This window comes from Panthera leo, chromosome B3 (genome assembly GCF_018350215.1).
Source record: "Panthera leo isolate Ple1 chromosome B3, P.leo_Ple1_pat1.1, whole genome shotgun sequence".
Lineage (NCBI taxonomy): Eukaryota > Metazoa > Chordata > Mammalia > Carnivora > Felidae > Panthera > Panthera leo.
In genome coordinates, this window is record NC_056684.1 from 68667976 (window position 1) to 68684955 (window position 16980).

Below are 16980 nucleotides of genomic sequence, written 5' to 3' on the forward strand. Positions count from 1 at the left end.
TTTATAAGCCAGCTGCCCAGCGTTTTGTCTCTGGTTCTTTGGCTGCCCCTTCTTCCTTATTTTAAAGAACACCAGCTTCACAGCACTAATTTTTGCCAAGCCCTTGGTAACATTCTTCCTAACTGTGCCAGAAACAACTGATTCTTGGCAGAAGATAGGTGTCCTGGACACCTAGATGTTACTTTTGGTTGGGGCCATATCAGGCAAGATTATAAAAACAACAGTCATGTGGATTTCAAATTACCGGGTTATGCATTTGAAAGAAAATTTGATGTTTTGATGAACTGAATTCTTTATGGAAGCATTTAGAATGAGAATCAGCTACTTTCTAGGGACCCGAATTTACTTCTTTGGCCCTGTTGCTCTGAAGTGTCTCTCAAACTGGGGTCAGAGACCTCCTGCTTCAAAGTCACCTGGAATATTCTTTTAAAGTACCCATCTGGAGAAGGGTCCCAGGAATCTGAAATGTTAGCACTCTTACCCGGGAGATTCTTGGGCCCACCATATTTCTGCATAAATTCTTCCAGAACAGGCTTATTTGTGTTAGCTCTTAAGAGAAATCTCTGAGTATTATCAAAAGGATAGTTGATGTTGAAGCTGTTGCTTTCACTAAACATTCTCCCTAAGAGAGGCTAGACTGTGTTGTGTCTGCTGGTCAGTGTCAGTTAAACAGCCAATATCTGGATTCTTCACAGATGGGGCATAGAAACAGTGGTTGTGGGTGTTTTTAGTTCTTCCACAGTTTGGATTGGCATTCTCAGCGAGATTTTTGTCAAAGGATATTTGTCCTGCAATTTAGATGTCCTGCTTCTAGGTGGCAGTGGCATCTCCTTGGCATAGAAGTCATTTCAATACGTGTTCTTTTTTTTTTTTTTTTAATGTTTGTTTATTTTTGAGAGAGAGAGACAGAGAGACAGACAGACAGAGTGTGAGTGAAGAAGGAGCGGAGAGAGAGGGAGACACAATCTGAAGCAGGCTCCAGGCTCTGAGCTGTCAGCACAGAGCCCGACATGGGGCTCGAACCCACGAACTGTGAGATCATGACCTGAGCCGAAGTCGAGCGCTTAACCGACTGAGCCACCCAGGCGCCTCAACAAGTGGTCTTCTTAAGTAAATATTTAGATCGCCAGTGGAAGGTTTTTGTTTTATTTTTTTTTTTTAAGTATCAACACCTTTTTTTTTTTAAATTTTTTTTTTAACGTTTATTTATTTTTGAGACAGAGACAGAGCATGAACGGGGGAGGGTCAGAGAGAGGGAGACACAGAATCTGAAACGGGCTCCAGGCTCTGAGCTGTCAGCACAGAGCCCGACGCGGGGCTACAACTCACGGACCGCAAGATCATGACCTGAGCCGAAGTCGGCCGCTTAACCGACTGAGCCACCCAGGCGCCCCAAGTATCAACACCTTTTTATAACTTGATAAACTTCTCCCTTTTCCTTGCACATTATCAACTTATTCCATGCCTTTTCATGCTCTTGTCTTGGAGTAAACCTTAGGCCAGCACAGCATCACACGCTGCCATTGCTCACCCATGGCTGTGGGTGTTTCTGCTTAGTAAGTCTCCTTCTGCTGCAGCAGTGATTTTCCATGGCTTTCAGTTCTTCCAGGGCAACTCCCTCATCTCTGCAATGAAGATGCACCTAGGGGCACCTGGCTGGCTCAGTCGATTTAGTGTCCAACTCTTGATTTTGGCTCAGGTCATGATCTTACAACTTGGGGAGTTGGAGCCCCATGTGGAGCTCTGCTCTGACAGTGCAGAGCCTGCTTGGGATTTTCTGTTTCTCTCTCTCTGCTCCTCCCGAACCTCTCTCAAAATAAACAAACACTAAAAAAAAGATGCATCTAGAAACAGGTGAATTCTGAGAGTGTCACATTCTTATAGTTGACTCCTCAGGCATCAGTCAGAAGGGAGCTTCTTGACTTCTTTTCAAAGATAATGACCTCTTCCTCCTCTTCCCAAAAAGAATTTTTTCCAATTGTATTATTCAATTTTTTCAGGGACACCTGGCTGGTTCAGTCACAAGAGGGTGTGATTCTTGATCTCGGGGTTGTGATTCCGAGCCCTGTGGTGGGTGTAGAGATTACTTAAAACTTTTAAAACAATGTGTGTACCTTACCACTTACATATAATGGCTTTTGTTGGCAAAAATATAAGCAAAAATTGGAACTTATCTGATTTAAATAGTCTGTGTCTATATTCAGAAAGACCTTCTATTCTTTTATCATAGCAAAGTATTAAAATAGAAGGAATTAAGTTTTGGGGTGCCTGGGTAGCTCAATCAGTTAAGCTTCCGACTTCAGCTCAGGTCATGATCTCATGGTTTGTGAGTTCAAGCCCCACATTGGGCTCTGTGCTGACAGCTTAGAGCCTGGAGCCTGCTTCAGATTCTGTGTCTCCCTCTCTCTCTGCCCCTCCCCAACTCACACTTTGTCTCTCTCCCTCTCTTTCTCAAAAATAAACATTAATTTTTTTTTGAGGAACCTCCACACTGTTTTCCAGAGTGGCTGCACCAATTTGCATTCCCACCAACATAGACCTACCCTATGACCTAGCAGTAGCAGTGCTAGGAATTTACCCAAGGGATACAGGAGTACTGATACATAGGGGCACTTGTATCCCAATGTTTATAGCAGCACTCTCAACAATAGCCAAATCGTGGAAAGAGCCTAAATGTCCATCAACTGATGAATGGATAAAGAAATTGTGGTTTATATACATAATGGAATACTACGTGACAATGAGAAAGAATGAAATATGGCCCTTTGTAGCAACATGGATGGAACTGGAGAGTGTGATGGTAAGTGAAATAAGCCATACAGAGAAAGACAGATACCATATGGTTTCACTCTTATGTGGATCCTGAGAAACTTAACAGAAACCCATGGGGTGGGGGAGGGGAAGGGAAAAAAAAAGAGGTTAGAGTGGAAGAGAGCCAAAGCATAAGAGACTCTTAAAAACTGAGAACAAACTGAGGGTTGATGGGGGGGGGGGGGGGGGAGGGTGATGGGTATTGAGGAGGGCACCTTTTGGGATGAGCACTGGGTGTTGTATGGAAACCAATTTGACAATAAACTTCATATATTGAAAAAAAATAAACATTAAAACAAAAGAAAAGAAAAAATTAAGTTTGTACACATTTTTAACCTTGTTTCATGAGAACAGTTCTTAACACAGACAGGCAAAGTCTGTTCCCTCAAAATATCTACAATCTGCATATGTACATGTTTTTATAATCTTCACATACATATCCTTGGTGGAAACCGGCCCCCTCATGGCCAGAATTGAATTGCCTTTTGGAAGACAGCACTTACATGGTCAGTCAGTCTGAGATTGTGGAACTATGTATGGTCTTTCTTGCCAGAAATCTCAGTTTTACAAAGCTCTTGAGCCCTGATTGTCTCCCTAACTGTAGTCATAGCCTTTGTATTCCCAGTGGCCGTTCTAAAATAGAGAATTCTTTCTGAGAGAGTCAAGAATCTAATATGAAGCCCTTAACTTCTTATTAAAGTATAAGAGTTGAGAGGAGGAAGCATAGGAAAATTCTGCAAGCTTGGTATAGGGATGGCATCTTCTCTTTACAGGAGAAGGGGCAAAGGATCAGTCAGAAAGAGTTGAGTTTGAAATTGGTAATTGAAAAGCCATTTCCAGGGTGTGATTGTGAGGAAGTGTTTTAGCCTTTCTGAGTCTGTTTTCTTATCTGTAAATTGGCTATAATCTTTTCCCTAAGGGTTGAAGTTAGAGTTAAGTGAGAGAATATATATATAAAGAATTCACAATTTCTGGTAAAATTATATAGATGAGTAAGTAGATATAGTTAAAATATATATACGGGTTCTATTTTTGTTTCTCCACTTACCCATGTAAGTTTTACCTAATTCCTTTGTATTGCAGTTGAGTTGCCTCTAAAATAATTGTAAAAACCATCTTCCATTTTCATAGAAATCCAGATACTAGGCAACATCTTCAGATTTAAACATTCACTGTATAACTTCTTTCATTATAATCTATCAAAAACTTAGCAGAGGTGGCAAAGATAGGTTTAAAAAGCACTTACCTGTGTAAATACTTAAACCTGTTTGGGACAAGATGTGGGTGTTAGTTTGGTTGGTGGCTAGTTCTGTCTTTGAAGCATAAACACAATACAAATAATTATGTGTTATCAATAGTAGAGAGGAAGTCCACAAATGAGCTCATGTCTGCTGTAGGTGGATGAGATCATGTCTGTGTAGTGCTTAAAACTCCTGAAATTCAAGCTTACGCATGCCATCTCTGGCTATCTTGATGCTATCCCATGGAGAATTGGTCTTATCCAATGCCACTCTGCACCCAACTGGAACATCTTCTAGAGGAGAGATTAATTTTCTATGCCAGGAGGCTAGGGATGCCTTCTCATTGATGGTCTTTGAGTTAGGACTATATCAAGCCATCATAGGGTGATGGTTATTAGTCTTTTTTTGAGGTGGTGCGGTGAAATGGAACAAACACAATAGACACCAGGCCACTGGGGACTGGCTCTACCTCTGCCTATTTCTAGCAGACATAGTGCGACTAAAGAAATAGACTTCCTTTGTATTCACACTTTTAAATCTACAGCTATGAGAATAACCACGAGCCATATTTATTCTTGGACTAGGCTACCTCAAGCAGCATGAGTAGAGCATGAAGGTAATAATTGAGATACCATCCTCATTAATAAAATTCGGAAGTTTCAAGTCTTCTGAATAGAAATGTCCTATTGGTGAGAGCTGGCTTATCAAGGACCCTCTGCTTTGCCCCCAGCTTTGCTTCTGTCTTGTGGTTCTCCTGTTTTATTGCCCCTATTACTGTCCCATTGACCATACTGAGGCACCTTGCTTTAATATTTTGGCTCATTTGTAGACCAAAATTCTTTGCTCAATTTATGTAATCAAGCCAAAACAGGCCAGAGCTTCAAAAAAATTGTTAAACACTAAGGAATAACAGAAGAAAAATTAAAATGGAAGGTCAAATACATTCCAACATTCTAGCTTAAAGTTTCAGATTCTTATGCAATTAATATACTCACTCTTTGGGCCCCATTTACATGGAATCCCAGAGGAAAGAATGAACTGTCTGGGTCCCTTACTTCCTACCTTAAGACCTATCGTTGGTTGGATGCTTCTGTACCATCTGCCCAAGAACTTCCCACTGGCTATGCTGATTTCTTCATAATGTGGATCAAAGAATGTGAGATGCACTTCGCTCAGCTACTTCAGCTCTGACTACTTAGTTTTGGCCTCTGTTTTTACAGTCCTTACTTCTCCTCCAGATAACTGGAATTAGTAATGGCCTATCCATTGCAGTGGGGCTGAGTCCATATAAACTCATCAGCACATAAGTATAATACAGCCTCAAGCTCATGCATCTAACTGCTCAGTCCTGGGACTGGAGTGGGAGGTATATGTAGAAAAACTAGTAAACAGAAGTTATTCTTTCTCTTTTCTCTGTGCCCTCCCTGTACTGACTCATGATACTTGCAAGTGCTTGACCTTTTCCTTTAAGGAGTTGGGTGAAAAAAGCAAAGTAAAGACAGAGGTTCTATGAAGCTCATAACTTAAAAATGCTGCTTTCATTAATGGAATTGTAAACAGAAGGGAGGAGGGCACCTGGGTGGCTCAGTCAGTTAAGCATCCGACTTCAACTCAGGTCATGATCTCACAGTTCGAGCTCCTTGTCGGGCTTTGTGCTGACAGCTCAGAGCCTAGAGCCTGCTTCAGATTCTGTGTCTCTCTCTCTCTGTTCTTACCCCGCTGGCGCTCGCGCTCTCTCTCTCTCTCTCTCTCTCTCTCTCTCTCTCAAAAATAAATAAAAAGATTTTTAAAAATTTAAAAAAACATAATGTTCTATAAACAGAAGAGAGGAATACACACAAGAAAATGGAAAAAATAACTCTCGCATCTTGTGCGTTGTTAAACAAAAATTTGTGTTTCTTTTTATGTGCCAGGAACTTCTTGTGCACAAAAACTTTCTTGAGGCCAACCTCCAGTCTGGGCTGGGCTTTCCTAATCACAACATTGCTAAGAAGGCTGTGTGTGTTCCAGGAAGTATCACTCATACCCCTCAGTTTAGCATTGAATATTCTCTTTTGCATTGTTTTATAAAGTTTCATGTACAGTAGATGTCTCTTCAAATAGGTTAAAAACTCCTTAAAGGACAGAAACACTGCCTTTTGTCTTTTCCCCACAGCAGCTAGTGCAGTACTGAATGTTGTTATGCTCTCCTAATACCGGCTGACGGCTTAAATGGACATGGGAAAGGAAAGTGAGGTTAATTGAGCTGACTGTGGTGGCTGGGTCTCGATGAATTCTCCTATGGAGAATATATGTTACTTTCGCATATTCCCACTCTTTTCCCAGATGAGCCTTACTCTGCTGACGTCTGTGGGCATACCCATACACAGCCACTCTCCCGTCATCATTCTGTTGGCCCAAAAGGGAGAGTCCAGTGGACAATTTGCCAAGTGTAACTACGGTCTCTGTGGTTCTTAGGATACTTGGTGTGGCTTATTCTTGCTGATTCCTACCCTTTTTACACTCTTTCTCATCCTAGAAACACCTGTTGTCTTCGCCTTTTTCATCTCCTATATCCAACTGATCATCAGGTCTTATCTCTCCTACTTTCTCAAGATTTTCCAAATTCATTCTCTTATTTTCATCTCCGGTGTGATTACTGTAAGTTGTGCTATTCTCACCTCATAACCAGTTTATGGCAACAACCTCGTAATTAGTTTCTCTGCCTTGGTCTAGCCTCCTTCAGACTAGATCCACAATGGTCTTTCAAAGCTGAAAGTTTGGTTAGATGACCTTCAGCATAACTTCCTTTAATGGTGTTCTGTTGCTCTGAAGATAAAGTCCAAACTCCTTGACAAGAGAACTCAGGATCCTCTTGGTCTAATGCTTACTTCTTCCTCAGCCTTACTTCTCACCTCCCTTTGTTTCCTTCCCTCTCCTTCCCCTTCCCCCACTCCTTCCCATCTTTCCACCTCAGTCACGTTAAATTCTGTATGCTTCCTCACTTGTTTTCTTACTCACCCTGGGCCTATCAAAACCTACTTTGGAAATTGTCCATTGGCTTCCCTGATACCCCCCTTGACCACACAACCTTGAAGGGTGGGGAATTTGCCTTATCCTTAAACAAAATAAGAACTTCAACTACACTAGATGTATAAATGAACATTTAAGTGAGTTATTGATGTTTTGATTTCACTGCTCTGTGATGGATAATATCTGACGTTATTTAAGTTTATTTTGAGCAAGTGCAAGGAAGACAGCAGGGGCTGGGCCAAGAGAGGGAAAGAGAATCCCAGGAAGGCTTCATGGTGTCAGTGCAGAGCCTGACACAGGGCTTGAACCCACGAACTGTGAGATCATGACCTGAGCTGAGATCAAGAGTTGGACACTTCACTGACTGAGCCACCCAGGCACCCCTGACATTTATTATTTCTATGTAGCAGACCCTATTTGAAGTTCTTTAAACAAAAAGTGTCATTCTGAGAAGTGGTTACTATAATGTCTCTATTTTATAGATAAGGAAACTGAGGCACAGAGAAACTAAGGTACCTGCTTATCCTCATTAAACCAATAAGCAGTTGAACAGTTACAGGACCTCAGGCATTCCTATGCTAGAGTATTCACTATTAACTAATAGGACCTGTATTTTAATTCAGAGCTATTGATAACATTTCTAGGGGGTATCATTAAGGCACGACCGTGTGAGAACTGGATAAACAGAGAAGTTGAACAAGAGCCGAGATAATGAAACAGTTGGGGAAAGGGTCCAGCCAGGCAGGTGAGTGCTCAGTACAGTTTGTATGAACCCACAGCCACCATGAGCCACATACTCTCAGGTAGTCTTCTAGGACACACTCAATTCAAGAAGACTGAAGTTGAGTACTTGCTCTTTTTTGTACTGGGGATACCAAAAATAGAAAAAGACACAGATTTTTCAAGATTCCCACAATCTAATGAAATAGACCGTACTGCATAAAGAATCCTGTAACCGGAACAGAGTGTGGTTAACAGTGTAGTAGAGGGGTGACAGCCCTCCTTGTAACTGACTCCCTTCTTCATATCCCCCAGAGCTTGGCTAGAACAAGCTAGCACGGTGCTGAGAGCATGTTGTGAGGTGCTAGGTAGAAAAATGCTATGTGAACTTAACAATGAGCTTATCAGATTGCCACCATCTTGGTTTTAGTGAGCCCCAGAAAAAAACATGTTGAGTGCAGTGAGGAAGATGTTACATAGATTTATGGAAAATGGGAAGTCCGTAGGCCTTCCCTTCTTTGACTTTCCATAGCAGAGCTAAATTAATACCTAGTTCCTGGCTTTCTCTGCGCCCTGGAATCTCAAGGTTTTCTGTAGGACATTTGAGAATGGAGTGCGTCTCCAGGCAAAGGACAGGGCTGGGAAGAGAGATGAAGAGCTATTTCAGAACAGATGTCAACAGAGCCCTTCTGTCCGTGCTGAGAATCTGTAAACACATGCCGCATGCCTGCCAGGCAGAGTGACTGAGGCACAGGCTCCAGAGCACAGAGACAATGAGCTGACCTCCTAGGAGACTTGCTCGCTGCAAACAAATTAGCTTTGATGGACGAGTGGCCTTTGCTCATTCTTAAAGAACGTGGAGGTGGGACCTGAGGCCTGTGTGGAGTTTAATTAAGGATGGCAGCTGAGGTAGCAGGTCAGATGGTTCTGTGCTCTGGACTCCGTTTATGTTACAAGTTACTACTTGCATTTTGTTTTCCTCCAGATACTCCTGTTGCCCCGTCTTCTCCCTTGCCACTGCCCACGTGTTGCTCTGTGTGCTGTTAGACCAGGGTGAACTTATCCCCAAGCGTAGGCTCCAGGAAGGGGCCACACTTGAGTGGTAGAGACACTGAACTGTAAGGAAACTGTGTAAGCCAGTGCAGGTACAGTGCTCTCATTTGAGGTGCTTTCTCCCTGTGCCCTCTCTGTCGCATTTCAGTGTGCCCATCTGTACCAGCAGTTAAGTCATGACCACCTTAGGGCTTTTAATATCTGGAAGGAAAAGAAAATCATAATTGGCATGTCTAGTCTCCGTATTATTGGTGGTCCTCCATCAGAATAGATGATGGCAGTGCTGGGGGAGTGCTCCTGTGGACCGGACGCAGGAGAGAAAGAAGGGGGACTTCGAATCCCCTGGTCTCCTGTCAGGGCGGGATCTCTAGCTCTGAGGACTGTGAAAGTTTTTGTCAAAGGAGAGTGGGCTAGATATGGTGGTTGTAAAAGTGAGAGTGAATGTTGAATTAGCCAAAAAGTGCCCTTTAAAGTACCAACCGTAACTGCAGACCTTCCTTAATAGAAAATCTCCAAACCACATGCTTTAGTGAAGAGGAATAAACACTTAAACTCCTTTTGCTTCCTATTCTGGTGACTTGAGATCCGGGTAGACAAAGTGGTGGAAAAAAAAAAAATCTCTGTAAAATTCTCTGCGATGGCACCATATTTGGGGAAACTGAGCTGAGCGATATGTTTATGGTGTAAGGCCTTTAGGGAAATGCTTTATCATACTGTATGCTGCTTAAAATGTTGCTCTCTGTGCTCCGGAAGCCCTTTGTGGACATGACGCTCTGCCCTGCATTAACAGTTGCTTGCTTGCTCAAGTCCCATACAGATGAGTTAATTACCTGCGGCAAGAACAGACTTTGAAAACAAAGCGAGGAATATATATATATTATATATACATATATATATATGTATATATATATATATATATATATATATATATATATATAAAAGCTGTAGTGTCCTGGTAGTTTCTCCTATCATAACTTTCATAAAAAGTTATGCATTAACTTTTTATGCATTAACATAAAAAGCCCTGCATTAACAGTTGCTTGCTTGCTCAAGTCCCATACAGATGAGTTAATTACCTGCGGCAAGAACAGACTTTGAAAACAAAGCGAGGAATATATATATATATATATATATATATATATATATATATATATATATATATTTGAAAACAAAGCGAGGAATATATTATATATATATAAAAGCTGTAGTGTCCTGGTAGTTTCTCCTATCATAACTTTCATAAAAAGAATTGGGCAATTTTGTGTAATACCATAATTCTAGGAAGACTAGGTTTTTAAGATTTCAGAATATGGGGACCCTGAGGAGAAACGTACTTAGTGGAAAAGTCCTCAAAATGGGATAGGGTTACACATTCTTGGCCTGGGGGTCTGCAAACTTTAATGAAGGGAGATAATAGGCCCAAGTAGAACATCATTTTATTTGAGGACATTGAGTTTGGGAAGAGGGCTGAAGAGTATACAAAATGCCTCCAATTAAAGGAAACTTAGAGATTACCATTTCATTATTTTAAAAAAGAAAATGTTGAAGTCAGAGAGGTTATCTGTGCTTTAGTAGCAGGCTGGCTTGATCTTTTAAATTGGAGCTCCATGGAAACAGCTCTACCTGTCTGACTGTTAGACATAAGCTGTTGGTGACTTCTGGCCCTCATTCCTCATTCCTGTTATCCTCTCCTAGTGTCAGTGTTCTCCAGTATCCCGTAGGAAACAAAGGCTTGGCGTGCAAAGTGATTATAAGCTATATTCCTAAGGAAGATGGTATATCATGAAACTGGATTGTAAGCTCCTACAGAGCAATGTCTTTGTATCCTTCTCAATACCCTGTACTGTGTTTTATATAAATGTAATACTTAAATATTTGCTGATTGAAAACATCCTAGTGGTGAAAAATGTCTTTAATATTTCCATCAGTGGCAAGAATCGTGTAGAGTTAAGTATATAGACTTTGGGGACAGACTGCCTGGATTTGAATCCAACTTTGCCAAATAGAAGCCATGACCTTAGGCATGTGACCTAACTTCTCTGTTCCTTAGTTTCCTTGGCTGTAAACTGGAATGTGAATAATTCCTATCATACAGGGTGGTTGTAAGGATTAAATGGGCTAATATATTCAAAGCACCTAAAACAGGGCCTGGCACAGAGAAAATAGTCCGTGAGCATTAGCTATTACTAGTCAGTATGCAGCAAAGGCTGTCTTTAACTATTGTTGAGAAATGTTCCAGAACAAGTACAAATATTAATATCACTGGAGCACATAATAAATTAGAATGATTGTTGTAGGGGCCATCAGTTCTTTTAGTTCTGGACATTTCTTGTTCAGAATTATATTTATATAGCTCTTAATCCCCCTAATGCCCCTTTTTATAGTGCAGCATCCAGGTTTTCTTTTTTCTTTTTCTTTTATTTATGTTGAGAGAGAGAGAGAGAGAGAGCAGGGGAAGGGTGGAGAGAGAGAGAACCCCATGCAGGCTCTGCACTGCCAGTGCACAGCCTGATGCAGGGCTAAAACCCACAAACTGTGGGACCATGACCCAAGATGAAACCAAGAGTCAGACACTCAACCCGCTGAGGCACCCAGGCACCCCAGTATCCAGGTTTTCTTAACAAGTAAATAGATTACCTATCGTGTCACTACTGTCTAGAGCCACACTGTGGTGTGTCCACTGTCCTCTTACAAATTATTGTGAATGATATCTCAGTGGCCCTCTTCCTTTGGTCCTACTCAGGCATCAGTATAGATCAGTATATCTTTACTTTGCCTTCTTCGGCAAGGCTGTATGTGTGTTCTTCTATTTGTACTACCAGCCTCACTGAAGTTGCTCCTGACATCTTGGTCACTGTTTCCTTGAGACTTAGACATTTTCTTCTCCTCATCCTTTAGAATTCAGCTTGAAACCCATCTTAACTTGAATAAGAGAAGGCTACCTTTTATATTCCTATTCATCCATCCACCCACCCACCCACCCACCTGTCACTTTGATTCATAGGCTTTTTGCCCTTGAGATGTTATTGTGTGATTGGTCCCCTACTGATATGAGTAGGTATCCTCATTCTGGTTTTATTCCCACAGTATGTTCCTCCAGATCTCTGCGTCTGCAATTTTGTGCTGGAACAGTCCCTCTCTGTGAGAGCTCTGCAGGAAATGCTTGCCAATACAGGTGAAAATGGCGGCGAAGGGGTGAGTACCTGATTTACATCCTAAATGGGGATTGGGACACACCGTAGCCCAAAAGTACATACTTCATTTCATTCCTCCAGTTTTGAACTGGAAAACCTTAGGACCTTGAGCTGATCCACATAAATCTTTCTGTGTTTGATTTCTTTTATTGATCACCCCTAATCCTGCTTCCTTTGGATTAACCAACGTCCACCAGAAAATGGAAGATATCACCATTTACGCTGCATATGCAGGCCATAGGACATTGAACCTACTCCTTTTTCCTAACCCATGATCCGCCAGAAAATGTGAGAAGGGCGTTGAGATGGAGGGTGCTTGTTGGGCAGTTCTTTTTTCTTGGGAAAGTCTCATCAGAGGTTTATGACTGCCCCAATGAAGTATCCTGTAGAATTCAGTCTTTGCCTTCCGGGACTCCACAGTTTCATTCATGATGAAAAAATATAGAGCTGTCTTGACTTTCTATTGTTAGAAGAATGGTCCCTGACTATAAAACTGAGGGACTGTACTCCATAGCTCCCGTGTCAGAAGGTCTTTGACCACAGACTTCAGAATAATTTTGATTCTTTCCCAAATGACCCACATCAATTTGTATCTATTTATCATCGGGTATTTTAATTCTGTGGCCTGAATATCTCAAATACAAATATCTATTTCCATCCCCCTCAGATATTGCACTAGATGACTATCCTGTCTTCCAGACTACACCAACAGCTTACTAACTGCTTTGGTTTCTTTTATACTTAACCACACATGCACCCCCGTGCTGCCATTCTATTTCATTGAGCTATCCTAATGTTCTTTCCAAAATGCAGATCTAATCATTTTACTTCCCTGTTTTAAAACTCTTTGTCTTCCCATTATCTTGAGAAAAAGTCTAAATTCCTTAACTAGGCAAAAAGGCTTTCTGGATTTGTTCACCCTGCTCACCTTTCCTGCCCTGTCCCTCACCACTTCCCCCCAGGCACTCAGTGTTCCAGCCATATTGAATTCCTTTCACTTCGTCTAACATAGCAGCACTCTTTTGCCTCTGATCCTGTGTGTCTGCTACCCCCTCCTGTTAGAACAGCTTCCTCCTCCTGTTTCTCTGCCCCTGTAAAATCTCTACTTTGCCTTCAAGGAACCAGTTTGAATATTAGATCTATTGAGAAGCCTTTATTGACCCCAGAAGTCTGGGATGGGTGCCCTTGCTTGAGCAACAGGGAGTAAATAGTTCTTATTCTGTACTGTAACTGCAAGTCCAATTTTCTGCATCCTGTACTGGGGAGTAAACTGCATGTAGATAGGAACAATTTGTAGTACCTAGCACAGTTTATTCTCACTTGACTCAAATGAACTCATACATAATAAGGAAATGTGTCCTTTATGGTAAAAGAGATGATGATCATAGACTCAATGGAATCAGTATTTACATGTGGGTCATCTTCCAGCATTTAATGTGATCTTACACAAGTCTTATCATCTCTTGGAGCCATAGTGTTGTCACCTATAAAATTAGAATGTTTAATTTGTTTCTTAGGGTCCTTAACACCAGTGTTTGTGATTCTTCACTCTTGTGGTTTAAAATAAGATGCTTTTGTCAGCCACCCGAGAATAGCTTTGTTTTGTACTGTAGAGCATTAACACAGGTGAGTTTTTGTTCTTTGGATGTTCACTGAAGTCTGTGTTTACTTCCCCCTCTCATTGACCTTAGTACCCATGCTTTCCTCCATAGACATATGCCCTTCAGCTCAGTGGAACAAATCAATTTTTAATTCCTCATTCTTTTTCCAAAACTAACAACTCATCATTTACAGACCTCTTTGGTGAGGAGGAGCTGGTTGATTTGGAGTAGTACCACTTTGAGTTTCAACCAAGATCAGCTAGACTCTGCCTACTTGTGGCCCAAGGATAGAAACTGGGAAGATAGATGCTATGTTAACTGGAGAATTATCTCTTGGGCATTCTTTTATCCAGATTTGGTCAAAAAGTGTATTTGAAAGGACTCTTTGATTTAGCATGACAAAGTACATTCAGAAGTTCTGGTTATAATCCTTCCTCTTCTTTATTGCCGTGCACCTAAGTTACAGTCTTAACTTGGTCTGTCTTAAAGAAGCATACATAGCAATTCATTTTCCGAAGAGAATGTGAAGACTCTTGATAACAGTGACTACTTAGTTTTGGAGCATACAAATAAGACCTACCTTAAAGACCAGCCATGTTGTAGGAGAAGTTTACTCAATAGAATTATATATTTCAGGGGCCATCTTTAATTTACTATATTCAAAAACCAGTACCTTAAATCTTACTGGGTGATTCATTCTCTTTGAAAACTTGAGTCCAAAATAAATGATACACAGTATTTATTACTAAATATTCGTTGATCCCCATGTTGGGTCAGACTCTGAAATTTCCTGTGTGTCATGTCACCTTTTTGTGCTGTTTTACCAAACAGAGACTATAATAGTTTTTTGTCATCTTGACACATTTATTATTATCCTCACCATCATCCTTGACTAGCAATTTTAGAGCTGGAAGGAAGGGACTTGAAAGGGGAGCTGGAGTACAGATAGATGGGAGATGGTACTCTTGAAATTATTAAGACGTTATTATTTGTTGGTGGTTCTTTTAATTAGTCACCTGGATAACAGCTTCAGCTCAGCTACTGTAACCCTCTTGGAATGTTGTCACAATTCCATCTGGGCTCTTGATCTTTACCATGAGAAAGAGTATTTTTATATAACCTCTTGAGTCTGATTGTTTTGCTTTCCTGAAGTGATTTCTGTGCACATTTACTATTAGTACTTAATTTGATTTTAGATGATGATACTCAGCAGGGGAAAAAAAAGAAAAAGAGGAGAGGGAAAAAAAAAAGGAAGTGAGTTAACATGACAGACCATAATGATTCTCTAGGAAGCCTGGGGATGCTTGAGTGGGATGACGCTTCCTTTGTATGCCAGTCCATTCTGTTTGGAAATAGGCATTTACTGCTTTTAAATAGATATTACTTTCACTAATGATCATGACTGCCACCAAATGGGATGCTTTGAAGAGTGTAATTTTTCCTTCTAGCCATAAATTGGTCCTTGTGTGGTGTGTCTGTTCACTGGTGTGCAGCAACTGAACATGTTTAAAAATGACTTTGGTTGTTTGTTTATTCACATGATGAGCGTACAGAAGTCTTTTTGCAAGGATTTATAATTCTGCAGCAATTCCCCTTGCTAATAAAGAAAACAAAGGTGTCCAGCTTTGTTTAACAATAGAGTTTGTTATTGAAGTGTCTGTAGCTATAGCAAGTAGCATGTGGGACCCAGCTTTATGTTGAAAAGGAGAATAAATGATGAGGATTTGGAGGCAGAGAATGTTTGGTGCCCCCAGAGTCCACCCTAGCTAAATTCATCTATGGGTCAATTTGACTGTGATTAAATCCTATCTGATTTTATTCAGGAGAAAATTACCAAGAGACACATGTTGGCCCTGTGGCCAACTAAATGACTGGAGTTTGAGATAGAATCCCTGCATACAAATATTAAAATGCTTTAACATTTTTGATTGATTGATTGGACCTACAGTATATGAAATACCCAGCCACTTTCAGCAGGACATGGCACTAAAAGAGATGTTACCATCTCCCTCTGAGCCCTCAATCCCACCATCCCTCAGAAATTTGCAGTGAGAACAAGTCAGTCTTTAGAATCTGGTAGATGTGTTTTCACATCTGTTTTCAGTCCAGGTGCTGATGAGAGGAGTTAGGAGCCCCTTGAGTAAAGTTTGAACTCAAGCTGTGCCCAGAGTTAGAAATCTTGAACTCATCCAGAATGAAGAAGGCTAGTAGGATCCTTACCCCTTTATTCCTGGGGCCATGAGTTCACACCATTTCTGTGTTATAGAAGGGAAGGGATACCCCGTCATCGAGATTTAGCCTCTCAGTCTGAGATTGTTGCCTTCCTTTCATACTTGTCAGAAAAGAGCCAGAATGAGAATGTATTTTGGTATATGTATGGAGAGGGAACAAGACGGAGGAATGATGTACCCAGTTCTAACTAAACCTCATCCCCATTGACCTTTCTTTAAAGACTACATTTTTTAAAAGAGAGAAATCATTTCATGAATCAAATCTAACAAGAGGCATTAATTGCACCTTTGCAATAGTGCATAAGCTTTCCTTTGGACAAAAACTACAGTCACTTCTGCGTGTATTATCCGGTAAGTCGTAGGATCTGCCCTCATATGCCATAAAGTCAGGGGAGCGAGGATACACCAAAACAGCCCCATTAGGTATTCAAGTATGACCTTCCTTTGCACGATTTGGTAAAAGCCACTACTTCAGGGTCCCCAGGGACCTCCTCGGTGCCCACCCTCGGGACTCTGACCCCACCCCCACCCCAGTGCCAGTGCCTGTCTGTTTCATCTTGGGAATGTTACCCCTGTCTACTGCCTCATTAGTGAGAACAGGATGCCACGGTATTACATTTTTACTTGGCTTGCCCCTGCTTTTTCTTTGGAAGTGAAGAAAAAATAACATTCTGATTTTGGATGCTTCCCTTTCTGTTTTCCCTTACAGCTGGTTGTCCATACCTTCTACAAAAATAATATTTTTGTATTTAAAAACATAACTACCTCTACTGGGCAGAATAACGCTTACATGCAAAAGCCCGGGGGAGGTTATATGTCAAAACTACTCTTCCAACTCTTAAAAACAGAACAAACTGAGGGTTGATGGGGGGTGGGAGGGAGGGGAGGGTGGGTGATGGGTATTGAGGAGGGCACCTTTTGGGATGAGCACTGGGTGTTGTATGGAAACCAATTTGACAATAAACTTCATATATTAAAAATAAAAACCAAAAAACTACTCTTTCAAATCTGTCCGGCATTAGAGTTCATTCAGATTTGCTCCCTAGAGGCAGCCTGTTTAGGGGAGGAACCTGGGAGGCAGGAAGTTTAGGCATCATCCTGGCTCTGCTAACCAACC

General features: G+C 41.2%; 1 protein-coding gene across 1 annotated transcript in view; it reads left to right on the plus strand.

The window, feature by feature from the left end:
• The window catches only part of RYR3 (ryanodine receptor 3), a 526048-nt gene that overhangs the window by 186847 nt on the left and 322221 nt on the right, over nt 1-16980 (plus strand). The window contains exon 3 of the mRNA XM_042942518.1: nt 11925-12032. Coding sequence (XP_042798452.1) covers nt 11925-12032 — 108 coding nt within the window. The remainder of the gene's footprint in view (nt 1-11924; nt 12033-16980) is intronic.